Below are 15,033 nucleotides of genomic sequence, written 5' to 3' on the forward strand. Positions count from 1 at the left end.
AACGGTTTAGGTAACACCATGAAAAAGACAAATTAAACTCGTGTTGGAAGATTAGATTTTCAACTCATTCACTTTCAGAGGAAGATTTGCCAACATATGTGTTTTTGAAACCCTTTGCCTAGAAAAAGGGCTCAGCATTTTAAAATTTAGGTGTAAAACAAGAAAGAAGTTATACACAACCACCACCAGGAACGTACAATTAACAATGAAAACAAGCATTTCCTTTAATATTGAGCAAATCAAGTTTGTTTTATGCCTTAATAATGGATTGACTTTCCAGCAAAAAGTGGTTCTGCATTTCAGATACAGCACTAGGAATCAATTAATTTTTAGTTTTCTGAACAGAAGGGGAGAAAAAAGGAAATAAAAATGGAAGAGGAAAAAAAAAACAACAAAAAAAAGATAGGCTGAGTTCTGAGGGTTTATAAAAAATTAAGTTCAAAAATAATCTGATTCCCAGAGGTCTAATTATAATTGAGGCAACTAAATCTCAAGAGCACAAAGCAGAAATAAGAGTTCTGTTGTGCAAGATGAGTATAATTAGTTAAATGTTTAGGGGGTGATTTTGCCTAATGAGGGTTAACACCTCATTCAGGTCTTGAATGAATATTTAAAAAAAAACCCAAAACCAACAAAACTGTGGCTCTGAGCAACCTGATCTAGTTGAAGATGTCCTGCTCAGTGCTGGGGGTTTGAACTAGATGAGCTTTGCAGGTGCCTTCCAACACAAACCATTCTATGATTCTACAATTTTCATTACTGCCCAAGTAAAATCAACTTTAGAAGCTTCAAGGAATTATTTTCCTTTATCGTATACAGACGGCTGAAGAAAAGTAGGAAAAGCACTTCAAGTTCAATCTCCTAAGCAAAGGTTCCATATCAGCAAGATCAAAAAAATTTGATGTACCTACCTCATTAATCATTTCTATTTCTCTAAAGGTCAGTCTGTCCAACCAGTCCACTTTCACCATGTGACCTTGCCGATGGGACTTGGTGAGCTACATGAAAAACACAATTAAAAGGCTCAGAGCAAGGAAAAAAACCAGAGCATAAAAATTATAATTTAATAGGGACACTAACATGAAATCAAGGGGGAAAATAAAGGAAGGGGAAAAAATAAAGGAATTGGAAAAAATGCTTGTACAGGGGACACACAGTGGATCACTATAAATCGCTAAGCCATGCCATGAAAATAATTCTACTATCTAAAACACCAATCACGGTGATGACCAAATCACACTCCAAGCACATCATCTTTGCATTCTGAACACACTGAAACAGGAACCTGGTTTTTAAGCAAAGTAACATATTTCATTTTTTGTGTTACAACACTTGATATAGTAAAACTTACAAAGCCAAACCATAAAAAAAAAAAGAGATATTTAAAAAAACAGCCAAATTGTGTCATTCTGCCCTTTAGCCTTGCCTCTAAACAAGTTTTCAGACTGGGAGTTACACATCACAAAATGTCAGCTGAAGACTCAAAGGAAGTCACAGAGAACCTGTTCCCCATTTCACTTTAGTCATCTGAAAAGTAGTTCAAGATTTCCTCCTACATCTACATATTGCTGCAGAAATAGCATGGAAGTTGCATTGTTTAAAGGACTACCTAGCAGTAAAGAGTTATGAGGAAGAGAGATAACAGAAAAAGGAAGTAAAGATAGCAGTCATACTGCCTGTTGTTTCAGACGCATTTACACACAACAGTTTTTCACAAACTCAGCAGAAGTCCACACAAATACAAACAACAATCATCTTTTCAGTTCCAAAGAAATCACAGGGGTTCCTCAAAGCATGAGTTATTCCTGGCAGTATGCAAGAAGAGATGCAAAGGGACTGGAAAACATCTCATTTTTACATGTTTCAAAGAAATCAAAACCCATCTAGAAAATGCCCACTGAAAAGTCCCTCAAAACTATTCCTATCAAGGGCAGGGTTACAAGTAAACTTCATCAGTGGTCAACTTGCCCACCTATAAGCATTTAAATTTGAACAGTCACACTGACTGACATGTCCCAGCTGCCCAGCAAGGGGACAGGCAATATAGGAGAGCACATGAACAAAGGTATTGTATGCAGGAGAGCACAACAGCAGACTACTTCTTCTATTCAGAACTACAGATGAGGTTACTACCAAAACAAAGAGACAGAGATTTAAGAGTTGCCATATACTGGGAGTTGTCTAAGTTGCACTGTTTGTCAGAAACCTGCACTACACTTTTAGCAGCTCAGCACTACAAACGAAAACATCACTGTGAATAAAGAAAAAAGGTTAGGAGTTTTCATCAATTATTATCAATCAAATCCCCAGTAAACTGATGTCTTAGCAGTACAGGCACAAGTAGTAATACAAACCAAGGATGACCTAGGCCAAATACTAGCCCCATCATGATGTACTCTGCAAAGACCATCGACTTCATGTTCAGGTACAGATCCTGATAAACTGACAAGCCAAGCTTCAGAAACACTCCAGAATCAGATAGTTTTTTACAACCCTTAGAATAAATGCTGACACAACAGATGAAAAATTGTCTAGTCTTTAAAAGACTGTAAATAGCAATTAAAACCACTAATGAAATTTCAGTGTTCTGCAGTCTGTCTGCAGGTGTTCTTGTATCAGTTGAACTGATGGTAAGCATTTATCCGTGATCACTTGTCCCTTCATACTCAACATATCAAGGCCATCTTGCTAGTTCACTTTCCATGGTGACTTGTTGGTGTTTAAGACAAGTTCACTGTGATGTTTGTGGGTTTTTCCTCTTTCATTCACCTCCCCAGAGTTTAATTTGGATTTATGGTCTAACAACACTTTGGATACTGGTTCCTATCTTCACACAGGAAACAAAACTCCCGATTAGTTTCCTTGCAACCAGTTTAGGTCAGAAGAAGGTGGAATAAACTACAGCCCACACTATGGCCTCTGTACCCACTCAAGATCTGAATTACATTTTAAGGCTGATTACTCATGAAAACAAGCAAGACAATGAATGCCAGTACTTGCTCATTTCACAAACATGTTACCTAATTAATCTTTTCTGATTCTTGGTTCCTACTAAGTTGGTTTCTACCAGAGATAAGGTTTAAAATTTTCCACTGACTATTAATCCTCAAGTAAAAGTGAAGTAAAGTACTAATCAAAAGCAGTCACAATTTATAAAGCAGTCAAAGCTGCTGGGAAGAAAAACCAAGCCAAAGTCAGCTCAGAGGAAAATCCTGGTTTGCTGTTTTTAAACTAAAGATTTGCTAGAAACTGGCCATTTCAAGAAGCACAAAACAGTAAATTAGGCATGAGCATTTGATACCCTTTGTTCTGACCTCATTCCATGAAACACGAAACATAGTCCCATGAGGATTATGAGTATGTTTGCTTAAAGCAGCTGATTTACATAGCATTTCTTTAAGCTGTAGACCATAGTATAGCTTGGCAGAAGCAGTAAGATTTTGATGCAAACTTTGGAAGACCACTGAAGCTTCTAAGAATTAATGAACGCTGTTCAGTATACAACAGAAGCTCTTCTCATTTCTTTTGTCTCCAGTAAACACAGGGACAGCTAATCTGAGCTGCTATAAATTTCATAAACTAAACAGGACAAAAGGAAAGGGAAGGGCAGAGGTGACAAAGTATAATCCTTAATAATATTTCAAGATGCTGGATGTAATCAAAGCACACAAACTTAGTCTTTGCCTTGTTTCAACCGATCAGCAGCACTGTAAACAGGAACATAATACAATACCAATTTTTTTGCTCTCTTATGTTATATTCTGCAGCCAGTTCAACAAATTCTACTTGCAGTATTTCAGACAGAATGCGCCAGGGCTGAACTAAAAGCATAAGGCAAGATTTGGCCTTTGCCTCTTATGTGACTAAAATGCATTTCCGTAGTAGAGAAACGGCAGCATGCAGACCAGTTGTACGCAACGCATTCACAAACATCCTACCTACTTCACAGAAAAGATCTTACTCAGTAATGAAGGAATTCCTTACCTTTACATGTCATTTTAGCCATTTCTAAATTACTCCCTACTCTTTTTTATTTAATGAAAACACTTTTTCCTACTGAAGACAGCCCTCTTTATTTCCATCACCTTAAACCAGTGGATCAAAATTTTCAGAATGCGCCTTATACATTCTAATGTAGAATTCTGTATTTTACAGAATACTACATATTCACATCCAGCATTGATACAAAAACTTAGGATATCAAAGCCTGGGGAAAAACGGTCACAACTCTTTGTTCATTTCCTGTTTGCTGCACTAGAGAACAAAGACAAAAGTAATTTTGTATGTTTTAGAGGAAAATATTAACCTCTTAAACCTGCAAACTTCCCTTACAGAGAGGAAAAGTATCATAATACTGTTAACTCATAAGGCCTGCATACGAGACCCAGAAGATGTGAAGGCATATGTGCATGTACGTATACACATAAAAAAAAAAAATTCTCTTTGATTAACATTTAAGCTCAAAATAAGAAAGATGCTAGTGCACTCCCTTCAGGGAAAGAAGCATTCATCATCTGCCACTAAGTAAAAGGTATCCATTTAGATACTATCTCACCATTGTTATTACCTAATTTCATCCAGCCAGCAGAAGGTGTGAAGAAGTGAACAGATCAAAAAGAACTTCAGAGTATTTTTTATTTAAGTAGATTACCACATCACTCACGGGAGAAACATCTTAATGTTATTAATATTTGAGCATGCTAATGTATTCCCCACTCTTTCCATTAATATACCTTAGTACAGGAAAAATGACCTCCAGTATACAAAGCCATGGCTTTTTCAGCAGCAATTTTACAAGTAAAAGCAGAACCATATGGCATCTCAACATGAAATGCAACTTGCCACAGCATCAGTTATTCAGGTAAAAGGATGAAACTCCTCCCGCAGCCAGTCACCCATTTTATACAAATTCTTTACAATAAGAAATACCACACACACAAAAATTCAGAAGTATGCCAAGAGAATAAAAAGTGAATTTTCAGATGGAGAAAAGGTCCCTCAGCAAGCTCTTGTCAGAAGTTACTTATTATCCATAAGAATCTAATTTGGCCTCTGGTATTAGACATCGATCAAATGCACGACACTTCTAAATGATGCCTGTCCAATAAACAGGAAAAAAAAAAAAACAACAAAAAGCAAGAATAACAAAGCCCACTCAAACTCATCTTGTTTTAATTAGACCTACTCCTTTTACCTATATTTAAATATACTATCACATACAGTAACATCAGAAGGCATTCAGTAATTGATAAGCTGACTGTGCTTAAACAAAGGCTACTTAAGAATGATACATCACAAGAACCTCATCTGCTGAGTAAACAGCTGTGCAAATAAAAGCTCTCACAGACACACTGCCCACAAACCCTATTCACTTTGCTACCATCTGATGGCAAAATGGTTTTATATAGAAATACAACAAAATACCACTGAAAATACCCTCATCTTTCAGAAATAAGAATCTCCCAAAAACAGCTTTCAGAGGAGACGAATGCAAGCAGTGATGTTATGAGCCATTAGCTAGAATTCTCATTTGGGATGTGAAAGAATTCCCTCCTTTTCCTCAAAGGCTTTGAGCCTTCACCTCCCATATGCCAAAAGAAGAGGCTAGAACAGACCAAGGTATTTTATGACTGAAATACTCTGCATTATTTGTATTACTTGAGCTAGGAAGCATAAGGGAATGAAGGAAAGAGGAGAAAGGCAACACTGGTACGGTATGGTCATGCTTGCATAACAGAACAAACATGAAATGGGAGGCTTACACTCTAAAATCCCTTCTTGGAAACTCACTGCCTACATCATGTAACCATGTGATGACTTACAAACAAGCCTTAGTATTTAGTGTCTGTCTACAGTGCTTCCTTAGGCTAGAGAGGATTTATTCTGTTTCTGTCAAGAAATGGGGCACCATGACTAGCAGAAAGCTTTAAATAAGATTTTCATTATAAATTAAAGGTGGACTAGAACTTAAATGAAAGTTAATTACTGTGATAAACATCTACAGAAGAAAATGGACATATTTAAGTCACTGGACTTATTTTTCACTAGGAGTTGCACAAAGGTGGAAACTAGGAGGCCAAGATCAAGTAGAAAGTACACTAAGTGGGTTAACAATTATTATAGAGTGATTTGGCAAGCTTGGAGTAAGCTTACTTGAAAAATGAGAGAATTCAGTGAGTAAAACAGCTTAAGAACTCACATCCACTGATCAACTGCAGAAGTAGTTCTGATGGCAAAAATACACTCTTGCCATCAAGCTGGGAGAAGAAAATCCTAATACACACATGTATTCATAACTTAAATAAATTAAGCTTTGGTTAATTTCTGCAATTTTACTCAAATTCTTTCTAATGCAGAGGTATCTTTCTAATGTCATACACATCTGAACACTACACTAGAGAGCCTTAAATCTAAATAAGAGCTACTGAAAGAAACTAGTCCTCACAAGTTATTGTTATGCACTGCTCTTACTGAACATGATGGAATTTTGGCTTCCAGCATCTTCAATGCATGATCACAGTTTCATTTTACAAAGAATTAGGATGTTAAGTTGTTATAACAGTATGCTACTTATATAAAAAGGTATTTATATGTCCCCTTTAAAAAAAAAACTGCAGAAGCCAATGAGCATGATCTAGCTTACTCACTTTTATAAATCCTGTGAAGTACCTAATCAAAGGAAGATAGCTTTCACATGAAAAAACAACATGAGAAGCCTGTATACATTCCACTCTAAGGAAAGTGCAAGTTCTTCACATATACCATGAAGTATATTTGCTATACCATTACCTTAGCCAAACGGCTCATCTGATCTTCAGAGACTGTGCTGCTGGTTCTCCCAGGAGTTTTGGTGGGCTCTGAGCCATCAGCTTCTACATTGGGCCAGACTTTCAAATCATGCATTCCCTGACGAAACATACTGCAGGGACAAAAAAGCAGGATCTCTTCAGTACATTCAAAATAACACACCTGTCAGGAATCAAAGTACAGCAGCAGCTGCAAGAAAATGAAGTAACTTCCTTTGCCAAGCCTAGAAACACACACTGCCATGCATAATTTAAATGAACTGCTAAAGTGCCTTGCTCCTTGTGCCCTCTATGGCCTTCAGTTTTATTGGCACGAAGTTTAAGAGAAAATTAGTAAGTCTGAACTAAGTTATTTGGCAAGTGGAAGAAAAATGGGTAATTCCAGAAGCCAGTGGAGTGGTATAAATGCAAACTGAGGACAGAGCTTGACCTTCATAGTTTCATTATTTGTAATGAAGCAGAAAGTATTTCTCTTGCCTTGCAAATTATAATACTGACTTTAGGTCTGGCAGTCTGCAAAAATATTCAACTATAAAGCTACCCAAGTTTCACTTGAAGGTTGACTGCTATAAAAGAGACTTCTGAGCTGACAAATAAGAACAAAATTCAAAAATTAAAAAAAGAAAAAACACAAAAAAAAACTCCACAACCCTCAAAAGACCATTTTTCTCCATCTGTGCTGGAAACTGAATTGGTAATTGAAACTGTGCAGTGAACAGAACTTTGCAGGGTAGCTGACTACATCTTTTCTCTGCAAAACCCTCCTTTCCTTACTTATTTGTGCTGATTCACCTTAAAAGGTGCTTCACGAAACCAAGTGGATCACTTCACTCAACTTCAGGTAAGAACAACTGGAAATTGCCTACCTAACAACTTCAGGTAAATACAACTTTAAAAAGTCAACCATTAAAAATGAGAAATATCAACCAGAAAGACCATCTGACCTTGACTTTACATATCGCTTTATGGAATACTACTACAAAGATTTCCATTCACAAGCAAATACAGAATTCCAAAATTATTCAGTGCTTCTTGTCCATCTACTATCCCCAGGCCCCACATGCTGGAAGTAAAGGTAAATTTCATTCATAATTTTTATCTTTTTCCAGGCACTATGCTCTAATGTTTAAGAAACTATCAGCAGTCTTTGGGTGACAGTACAATCGATCAAGTTTAATTTTCTGCCCAAAGACAGTGCTAATCTTTTTGTCAAAGCACAGAGATACAACCTCTCTCTAGAGTCACTTTCTGCATTTGAATATCACTAGAACAGCTTTCCTAATTCTAATCTAAACTCTTCCTGCACTTCAATTTACCCTTACTGCTTCTTATCCACTGACAAAAAAAATATTTCTCCCCATGTTCCAAAACTACCTGCACACCAGAAAAGTGTTGTTACAGTCTTTTCTTCAGCCTCACTAGTCTTTACTTCTCCATCACACCTATTTGCTAAACATTCAATGACTCTCAGCAGCCAGCAATTTGCCTAAAGTCAATTATACAGAACTGAACATATGCCAGACAAGCTGATGAGTATGGAGGAGTATGAAACATTGCCCGAGTGTGCACACTTGTGAAGTGTTCATATATTCAACATTGTCTGCACATTTCACAAGAGCATCATGATGACGAATCCTTCAAAACTTAAGATTCACTCTAAACCACAAATCTTTTATTCTATTTGGGCAGCTGCTCCCTACTCTGTGTTTGATGCAAAAAGCACCTCATACTTCTCCTTAAACGGCATCTTATGTTTTTTTCAGTCCCCTCTGCACTTAGTCAAGATTCTTCTGATGTATTGTTCACCTTCCAGCACACCTGTAATCCCTCCTACCCTACTGTTATCATCCACAAATTTACTAAACCCACTCTCTAAAGGAAAATGGATTAGTAATTGTGAAAACTCCAGATTTACTGGGTTACATTTTATACCTTATAAATAAAAATTATAAATAAATTTATAAATAAATAATAAATTTTAAAATAAATTTATAACTAGATTCCTGCAAGCCAACTATGTTAAGTAATCAGTACTGGTACCCTTATATTACAAAAGTGCAAATATGAAGTGACTTCAGCATTTGCTACTTAAAATTCAAGCTTACACATCCTTAAAAAAACCCTAAACTTTGGTGTTATGCAAGAGAAGACTATTTTTTACAATACTGTCGCATGTGTGAAGTTACACTCATGAAGAAATAGAGTAAATCATTTATGTATATGATTTTTCAAATGAGAAACTGTTAACCTGGCTTAAAAAAAAACCCTCTTGTAACCACTGATACCTCACTACATGTGAGCTTCAAATCTGTACCAAGGAAAATGCAGTATACCCATATTTCCCAAAGAGCGAGACTGTTGTTCCTCCCACAGGAACTGCTTTACCAGGTCCATACACGTCCCAGATGGTCAGAGCCACCTGTGCATTGCGAGGCAAGTCTGGGTACTTCACCGGCAGTTTCAGCCATTCATTCCAGCTGCAGGGAAACAATCTGCGATTAATCATAAAGCTTTAGAATTCAGGTTAATCTATGAGTTTATAGAACCCAGATTCTCCTTAGAATATGCATTTCTAAGGGCAGAGCATATTTAAAAAACTAGAGCCCAAAGAAAAACGTACTCTGGCTTGATGACTAAGTACCAAAGATCAGTCTGTCCAGTAAACAGTATGACAATATGCCAGTCCAGGCCTCAGAAGTTATTTAAGAAGTAAGCCATGCGCAAACACACAAGTTCACTTACCCGTTACCAAAAAAGGTTATTTTGTGCTGTCACGGTAATACTTAATAACCATACAGAGGCTTGAAGAAACTTAAGCTGTCTGCAGAACACAACAGAAAACTAATCTTTCTGACAGAAACAAAACCCATACGTATCTATTTATATAACTTGATGCCACAGTAACTGAGAGGAATATGAAATGAAAGGCAGGCACTTACTTCCACCTAGTGCTAAAAGCCTTGTAGGAAGTTCTAACTGGAAGAGCAAGAGGCTTCCCTTCTGCAAACACCTGACAAGTTACGTACAAGTCAGAGCAAGTTTCTTGATACAGTCCCGAGAACTTCAGCATTGGATCTTCTAAGAGAGCTTTGTAACTCTTCTGTTCTCTTTTCCCTTCCAGACTTCCTCTGGGGTGGGAGCAGGAAGGAAAAAGAAAGAAACAATAATTTATTTTATATGCAGTAAAAAGCCTATTCTATTTCCTTTGCTTAAGTTTAGAATACTCAGTATTGAGGCTACCCTTGCTGTTCCTTACTAGCCTGCAGTAAAATCCAAATGTCAGAGAGGACCTCAGGTTGTGAAATGATGAATAAATACAGAATTTATTGCTATAGTGATTTAGCAGGGCAGCAGGAAGATGAAGGGCAGGAAAGGGAAGAATTACTTGTTTGTCTTTTCAATGGGCATAAACTTATCTAGTACAACCTGTAGATGCTCAGAAAGCACCAAATGAAGGACCTTAAGTAAGGCAATAACAAGATGGCATGTGATGCTATTATTAAAAGCAAAACAAGCATCAGATTACATGTGCTCCAAATACTACTGGGGGAAAAACAAACACACAAAATAACCCCCCTAAAAACCTCATAATTAAGAACAGCCTCTTTTTTTAAAGCACTACGAGATGTGAAAGTATAGCTTTGGATGCCAGCCATCTCTCAATTTAATAACAGATTAAAGCTCAGCAGACAGTCCAAATCAAGCCTGATTAAAGCCCTGCAACAATGTAGAATGCTAGTGTTAAAGCACACTGATGGTATTTATCAGGCCTCAGCTATACCATGATGAAAACAACCATGCGTATGTAATACCTGACTGCGGATGCACATGTGAAAACAAAAAAGAAATGTGGTGGTGATGGGAAAATATGTAATAATATCAATTATACAACAGTTATGATCAATAGATAACATCAATCTCCCAGCAGCAAACAAAAAAATCTGTTAGTACCACAAAAACTTTCAGAGTAGATGAACAGGTTTCAAGAACCTATCAGAGCACATTCCAAGATGACATTCACTCTGATGCACAAAGTCCTAGCTACGCTTTTGTTTGGCAGAATGAATAAGTAAAGAGGACACATGCATCTGAATTCAGGTATCATCTTCCATTCAGAAGTTAAATAAGCCCCGAGTAGTTTTCCCACGTTAGCTTTCAAAAGTGCAATATACCTTAATGTAACTACACTGGGTATAGTACTTTTAGAGCCAGCCATGTCCCTCCCACACAAACGTAAACATCCAATTGCTGTGATGCAGAAAAAGCCCTAACTTCAAAAATGAACCAGTGAAAGGAGAGGGCATTGAGCAGCCCGGTCTAGTGGAAGGTGTTGGAACTGGATAAGCTTTGAGGTCCCTTCCAACTCAAACCAGCCTGTGATTCTATGAAACACAGCATGTGATCATAGCACCTACGTGGTGAGAAACGCACCAGATCTGCCTACAAAGGAAAAAAGCAAGAGCAACCTGCTTTCAAAGCAGCATGCAAACAAGCAGGAAACTGTCACCCGCGTATCCTTCTGCCCTAACGCTGACGGGTGAGGCAAACAAGCAGGAAAGGGTGTCTCCAATGCACCCCTTCACTCTAAAGCTGACCGGTGAGCTGCCGCGGCAGCTGGTGAGGGTACCAGAGACAGCGCTGAGCTGACAGGCAACCCTTGCCTTAAAGCACTGCCTGATCTAAGCCAAAGACCAGTGCAAAGCGGCCAGAGCAGAGCTTACAGCCCTTGGCCCTCCTGACACCCCGCCCGCCTCCTGTCCCCACAGCACCGCTCCGCACAGCGGAGCTCTGGATGCCGGCGACGGGAGACAGCGCGGCCAGGCTTCGGGACCCAGCGGAGCTCCGAGGAACGGGCCCAGCCTCCCGCAGCCCGGCAGCACCCGGGCCGCTTCCCACACATCCGCTGCCGCCCGGCGCGGCAAGGGGTGACTGCAAGCCCCGTCCGCCCTCACTCACATCTTGAGCTGCACGTTTATGTCCAGGTCGCAGCTGTACACATAGTAAAACTTCTCGGCTTCTCCCATGGCTGCTGCCGCCGCTCCCCGCCCCCACCACAACAACCCGAGGGGAGAACACCGCCTCCCTCTGAGCATGCGCCGCCGCCGCCATTTTGCTTAAGGGAGGAAGGAGCCTGGATGCTGCAACTATCCTTTACCAAAATGGCCGCCGGAGCAGGTCAGCTGAGAGGGAGGTTTCAAGATGGCTGCGCCCACGTCGCTCTTTCGCACCGCCATGGCTGCCGCCAGCTGTACGGTGTGCAAGATGGCTGCTCCCTTAGGAGGCATGGCAAGATGGAGAGCGGTCCCACCTGAGGCAGCGAGGGCCGGAGGGCCGGGCGACTGCACCTCACAGAAAACAACTCTAAAATATAAGAGCAGGGTGACTCGATACCTGGAACAGGCAATGCACAACGTAAATGTAATTAACTTACCATTTTAAAGCATCTTAGTATTTCAAGCATTAATAAGGATTGCAGTGACAAAAATGCATACTTCATTACTATCCCACTCTTACTGTGTCTATGGGGAGGAACGCTTTTGTAAGAAAAGAAGGACTATTTCATCTCAACACTGTATTTCCCCTCTTCAGGTGCCCCAGTATTTCCAGTATATATGAAATACTCCTCAGTATTTTCACCTCCTCAGGTGACCAGGAGGTCTTTTCTTCATTTTTCTTCAGGAAATTGCAGAAAACCATGACCCCAAACCATTTATCACTAAAATAAAGCCTTTGCTTTCCAGCTGTGCCAAGCTGGCATGTGTCATGAGTGCAAAACATAATTTGAACGCAATTAAATGAACAAGATCCTTTGCATAGATGATGTTCAAAATTTATTCTTTTAAAATGTTATCTTTTATCCAGTTTTTGTGTCTTCATTTGTCACTTTTTGATCACATTTATGATTCCTACAGCTCTGACGTTCATTTATTGCCTGCCTCGTAATTTTTGATGGCTTCTGTTTATTCAGTAGTTTGGTGCCAATCCATCTTTTTACATAAAATCTCTGCTTTCCATAGCAAAGATAAACAAATGCGATGCTGATCTTGGCTGTGGAGAAAAGGTAAGACATAAAAATGTAAAAATTTAAGAGACAAATCTCACCCTTTTAGAGCTAAGCACAAATAGTACTTTCATATGTGTACCTGTTTTGGTATTATTATGTCTCAGGAAAAATTAGATTATTTTTTAATTACTGGAATTAGTAGTGCCTCACCATTGATTTCGCTATTAATTTTTTAAGTCATTATTCAAGTTTTGTTTATCAGAAGAATAGCTACAGGGAAAAAAATAACAAAACCTCTGAAGCTGGCATTAAAAGAGTTTTGAAGTGGTATATTTCCCAACTTTCTCAGATTCCAGTGTGTCTGATTAAAAAGTACATTATGTCTCAGTGAGGCTAAAGAGGAGAAAATTTTTTAAGAAAGAAGTTCTTAACAATAAAATTGTAGAAAGATGCAATTTCAATCAAAAATGGTGCTTTATACTATTTTCCCATATGAATAACCTTACATTTATAAGTTCTCAAATCCTCCCTGGAGGCAGAAAGAAGACATTTCACCTTGAAGTATCCTAAAGTACTTTGAAAACACAGTGATGGACGTACTACAGATGTCTGGGAATTACTGCCTGCCCCACTGACACAGATTCTGCTGGAGGTGATGGGTGTCCAAATGGGTGCAGTGTCTGTACAATGTGCCATACATCAAAAGCTGAGCAGGGCCACTCAGTACAGAGCAGATGCAGAGCTGGATGAAGGCATTATCCCATTTAACTCTCTGCTGCCGCAAATAATACTTGGCTCATATCTAAGTTTCACTCTTATGGCCGAAAGACACTCTTATTTCTGTGTGTGTTTTCCAGCTCAAAGTGCCTCATACATAAGGGTTGTTTTGCAGCTTGCAGGAACGTTTTTATAGTGTGACATCTAGGGCCTGGCATGAAGGCATGTTGTGGCAGTTGTTTCTAGCCTGCTTGAAGTAGGGAAGGATTATTCCAAGTGCTAGGTGCTAAATAAGACACATCTATTGCCAATCTGCAGCACACCCATAAGCAAACTTTTCTGGCACGTCTAGTTGGGTTTCTTCTTTAAGGAGACTAATGAGTATATTCCATAAGGAATTCCAGGAGTAAAGTAGCACACACTGTACAGGCAACTGCATATATGTGGTAGCAAGAACAAAATCATAAATCATAGAATGGTTTGTGTTGGAAGGGACCTTAAAGCTCCTCCAGTTCCAACCCCTGCCATGGGCAGGGACACCTTCCACTAGAGCAGGTTGCTCCAAGCCCCTTCTAATCTGGCCTTGAACCAGAGTGTCAAGATTGCTGATGCTCAAAGTACCCTGTGAAGCAAACTCTGACCTTTATTGTGCCAACAGGAAGAGGGCATCTGTCCTTTCTAGACTTGGGGTGAAACTGAGAGAAGGACCTGAGGGACTAGCAGGCCTTCATTCTCACCGATTTTTACCTGCTTATGGCTCAGGACCCCATTTCAGAGCGTTCCGCATCTCAACAACGCCATAGGTATCAGTCTCCTGCTCCATCACAGCCCTGCCTGGCCCAGCCGCGGGCTATACTGAGTCAACTCCCACTCTTGGGCTAATGTCCCATCCCCATGGAGCTGTCCTGACTGCCTCGCAGTCTGCCCTGCTCTCTGTCCACAACACAGCCCAACCACGTTCCTGTAGTGCCCTAACATTTTCCTGAGTGCTCAATCTTCAAACACCAATTTAACTCAACACATCAGCATTTACAGACTTTCTGAAGACAGGAACACAAAGAGAAATTTGTTTTTAGCTCTTGAAGACTGTAAGTAACTGGCTAGCTACAGCTAGATTTAGTTACTTACTGATATTAAGCCATTCTTGTCACTGAGAACCTATAGCAGCTGTGAGATTGACACTCTTCACTGCTTTGCTCATGCATTAAAATTGCCCCCATCCCATTTCTGCTTTTCAGTCTGATAGTTTGTCAGGTCCCAGAAGCCTGATGAGGTGAAGCATTGAGAAAACAGCAGGAGCAATAGAGAGCTTTGCTGCTGACACAATTCTCTTTGGAGGGAATGGAACTATTTTTCTTGTTTTGAAGCAAAAGTATCAGTTGCAGTTCATATTCGATAGTGATTCAATAGTCACAGAGAAATATGTAACCTCTCAAGCCTTCTGAGAAATATATATCATCTTCCAGAGAACAGCATTGCTGCCTCTTACACCATCTATTATCTGCT

The 15,033-nt window shown here is 39.3% G+C and overlaps 1 protein-coding gene across 4 annotated transcripts in view; it reads right to left on the minus strand.

Moving 5' to 3' along the window:
• PIK3C3 (phosphatidylinositol 3-kinase catalytic subunit type 3) overlaps positions 1 to 11,981 on the minus strand; it is a 52,611-nt gene extending 40,630 nt beyond the window's left edge. For 3 of the 4 annotated variants that reach the window (XR_008972035.1, XM_057408120.1, XM_057408121.1), the window contains exons 1-5: positions 11,763 to 11,899; positions 9,746 to 9,934; positions 9,140 to 9,283; positions 6,790 to 6,919; positions 912 to 998 (exon numbers count right to left, since the gene is read on the minus strand). Coding sequence is in view for 3 of the 4 variants with exons in the window: in XM_057408120.1 (XP_057264103.1) it covers positions 912 to 998; positions 6,790 to 6,919; positions 9,140 to 9,283; positions 9,746 to 9,934; positions 11,763 to 11,899 (687 nt within the window). In the remaining variant the exon portion in view is untranslated. Of the gene's footprint in view, positions 1 to 911; positions 999 to 6,789; positions 6,920 to 9,139; positions 9,284 to 9,745; positions 9,935 to 11,762; positions 11,900 to 11,961 lie in introns of those variants that run through there. The other variant, XM_057408122.1, reaches the window with a different exon arrangement.
• Between the last annotated feature and the right edge of the window lie 3,052 nt (positions 11,982 to 15,033).

The sequence above is a fragment of the Pezoporus wallicus genome, unplaced genomic scaffold (genome assembly GCF_028554395.1).
Source record: "Pezoporus wallicus isolate ANWC-B61680 ecotype Strahan unplaced genomic scaffold, APGP_CSIRO_Pwel_v1 contig_6996, whole genome shotgun sequence".
Taxonomy (NCBI): Eukaryota; Metazoa; Chordata; class Aves; order Psittaciformes; family Psittacidae; genus Pezoporus; species Pezoporus wallicus.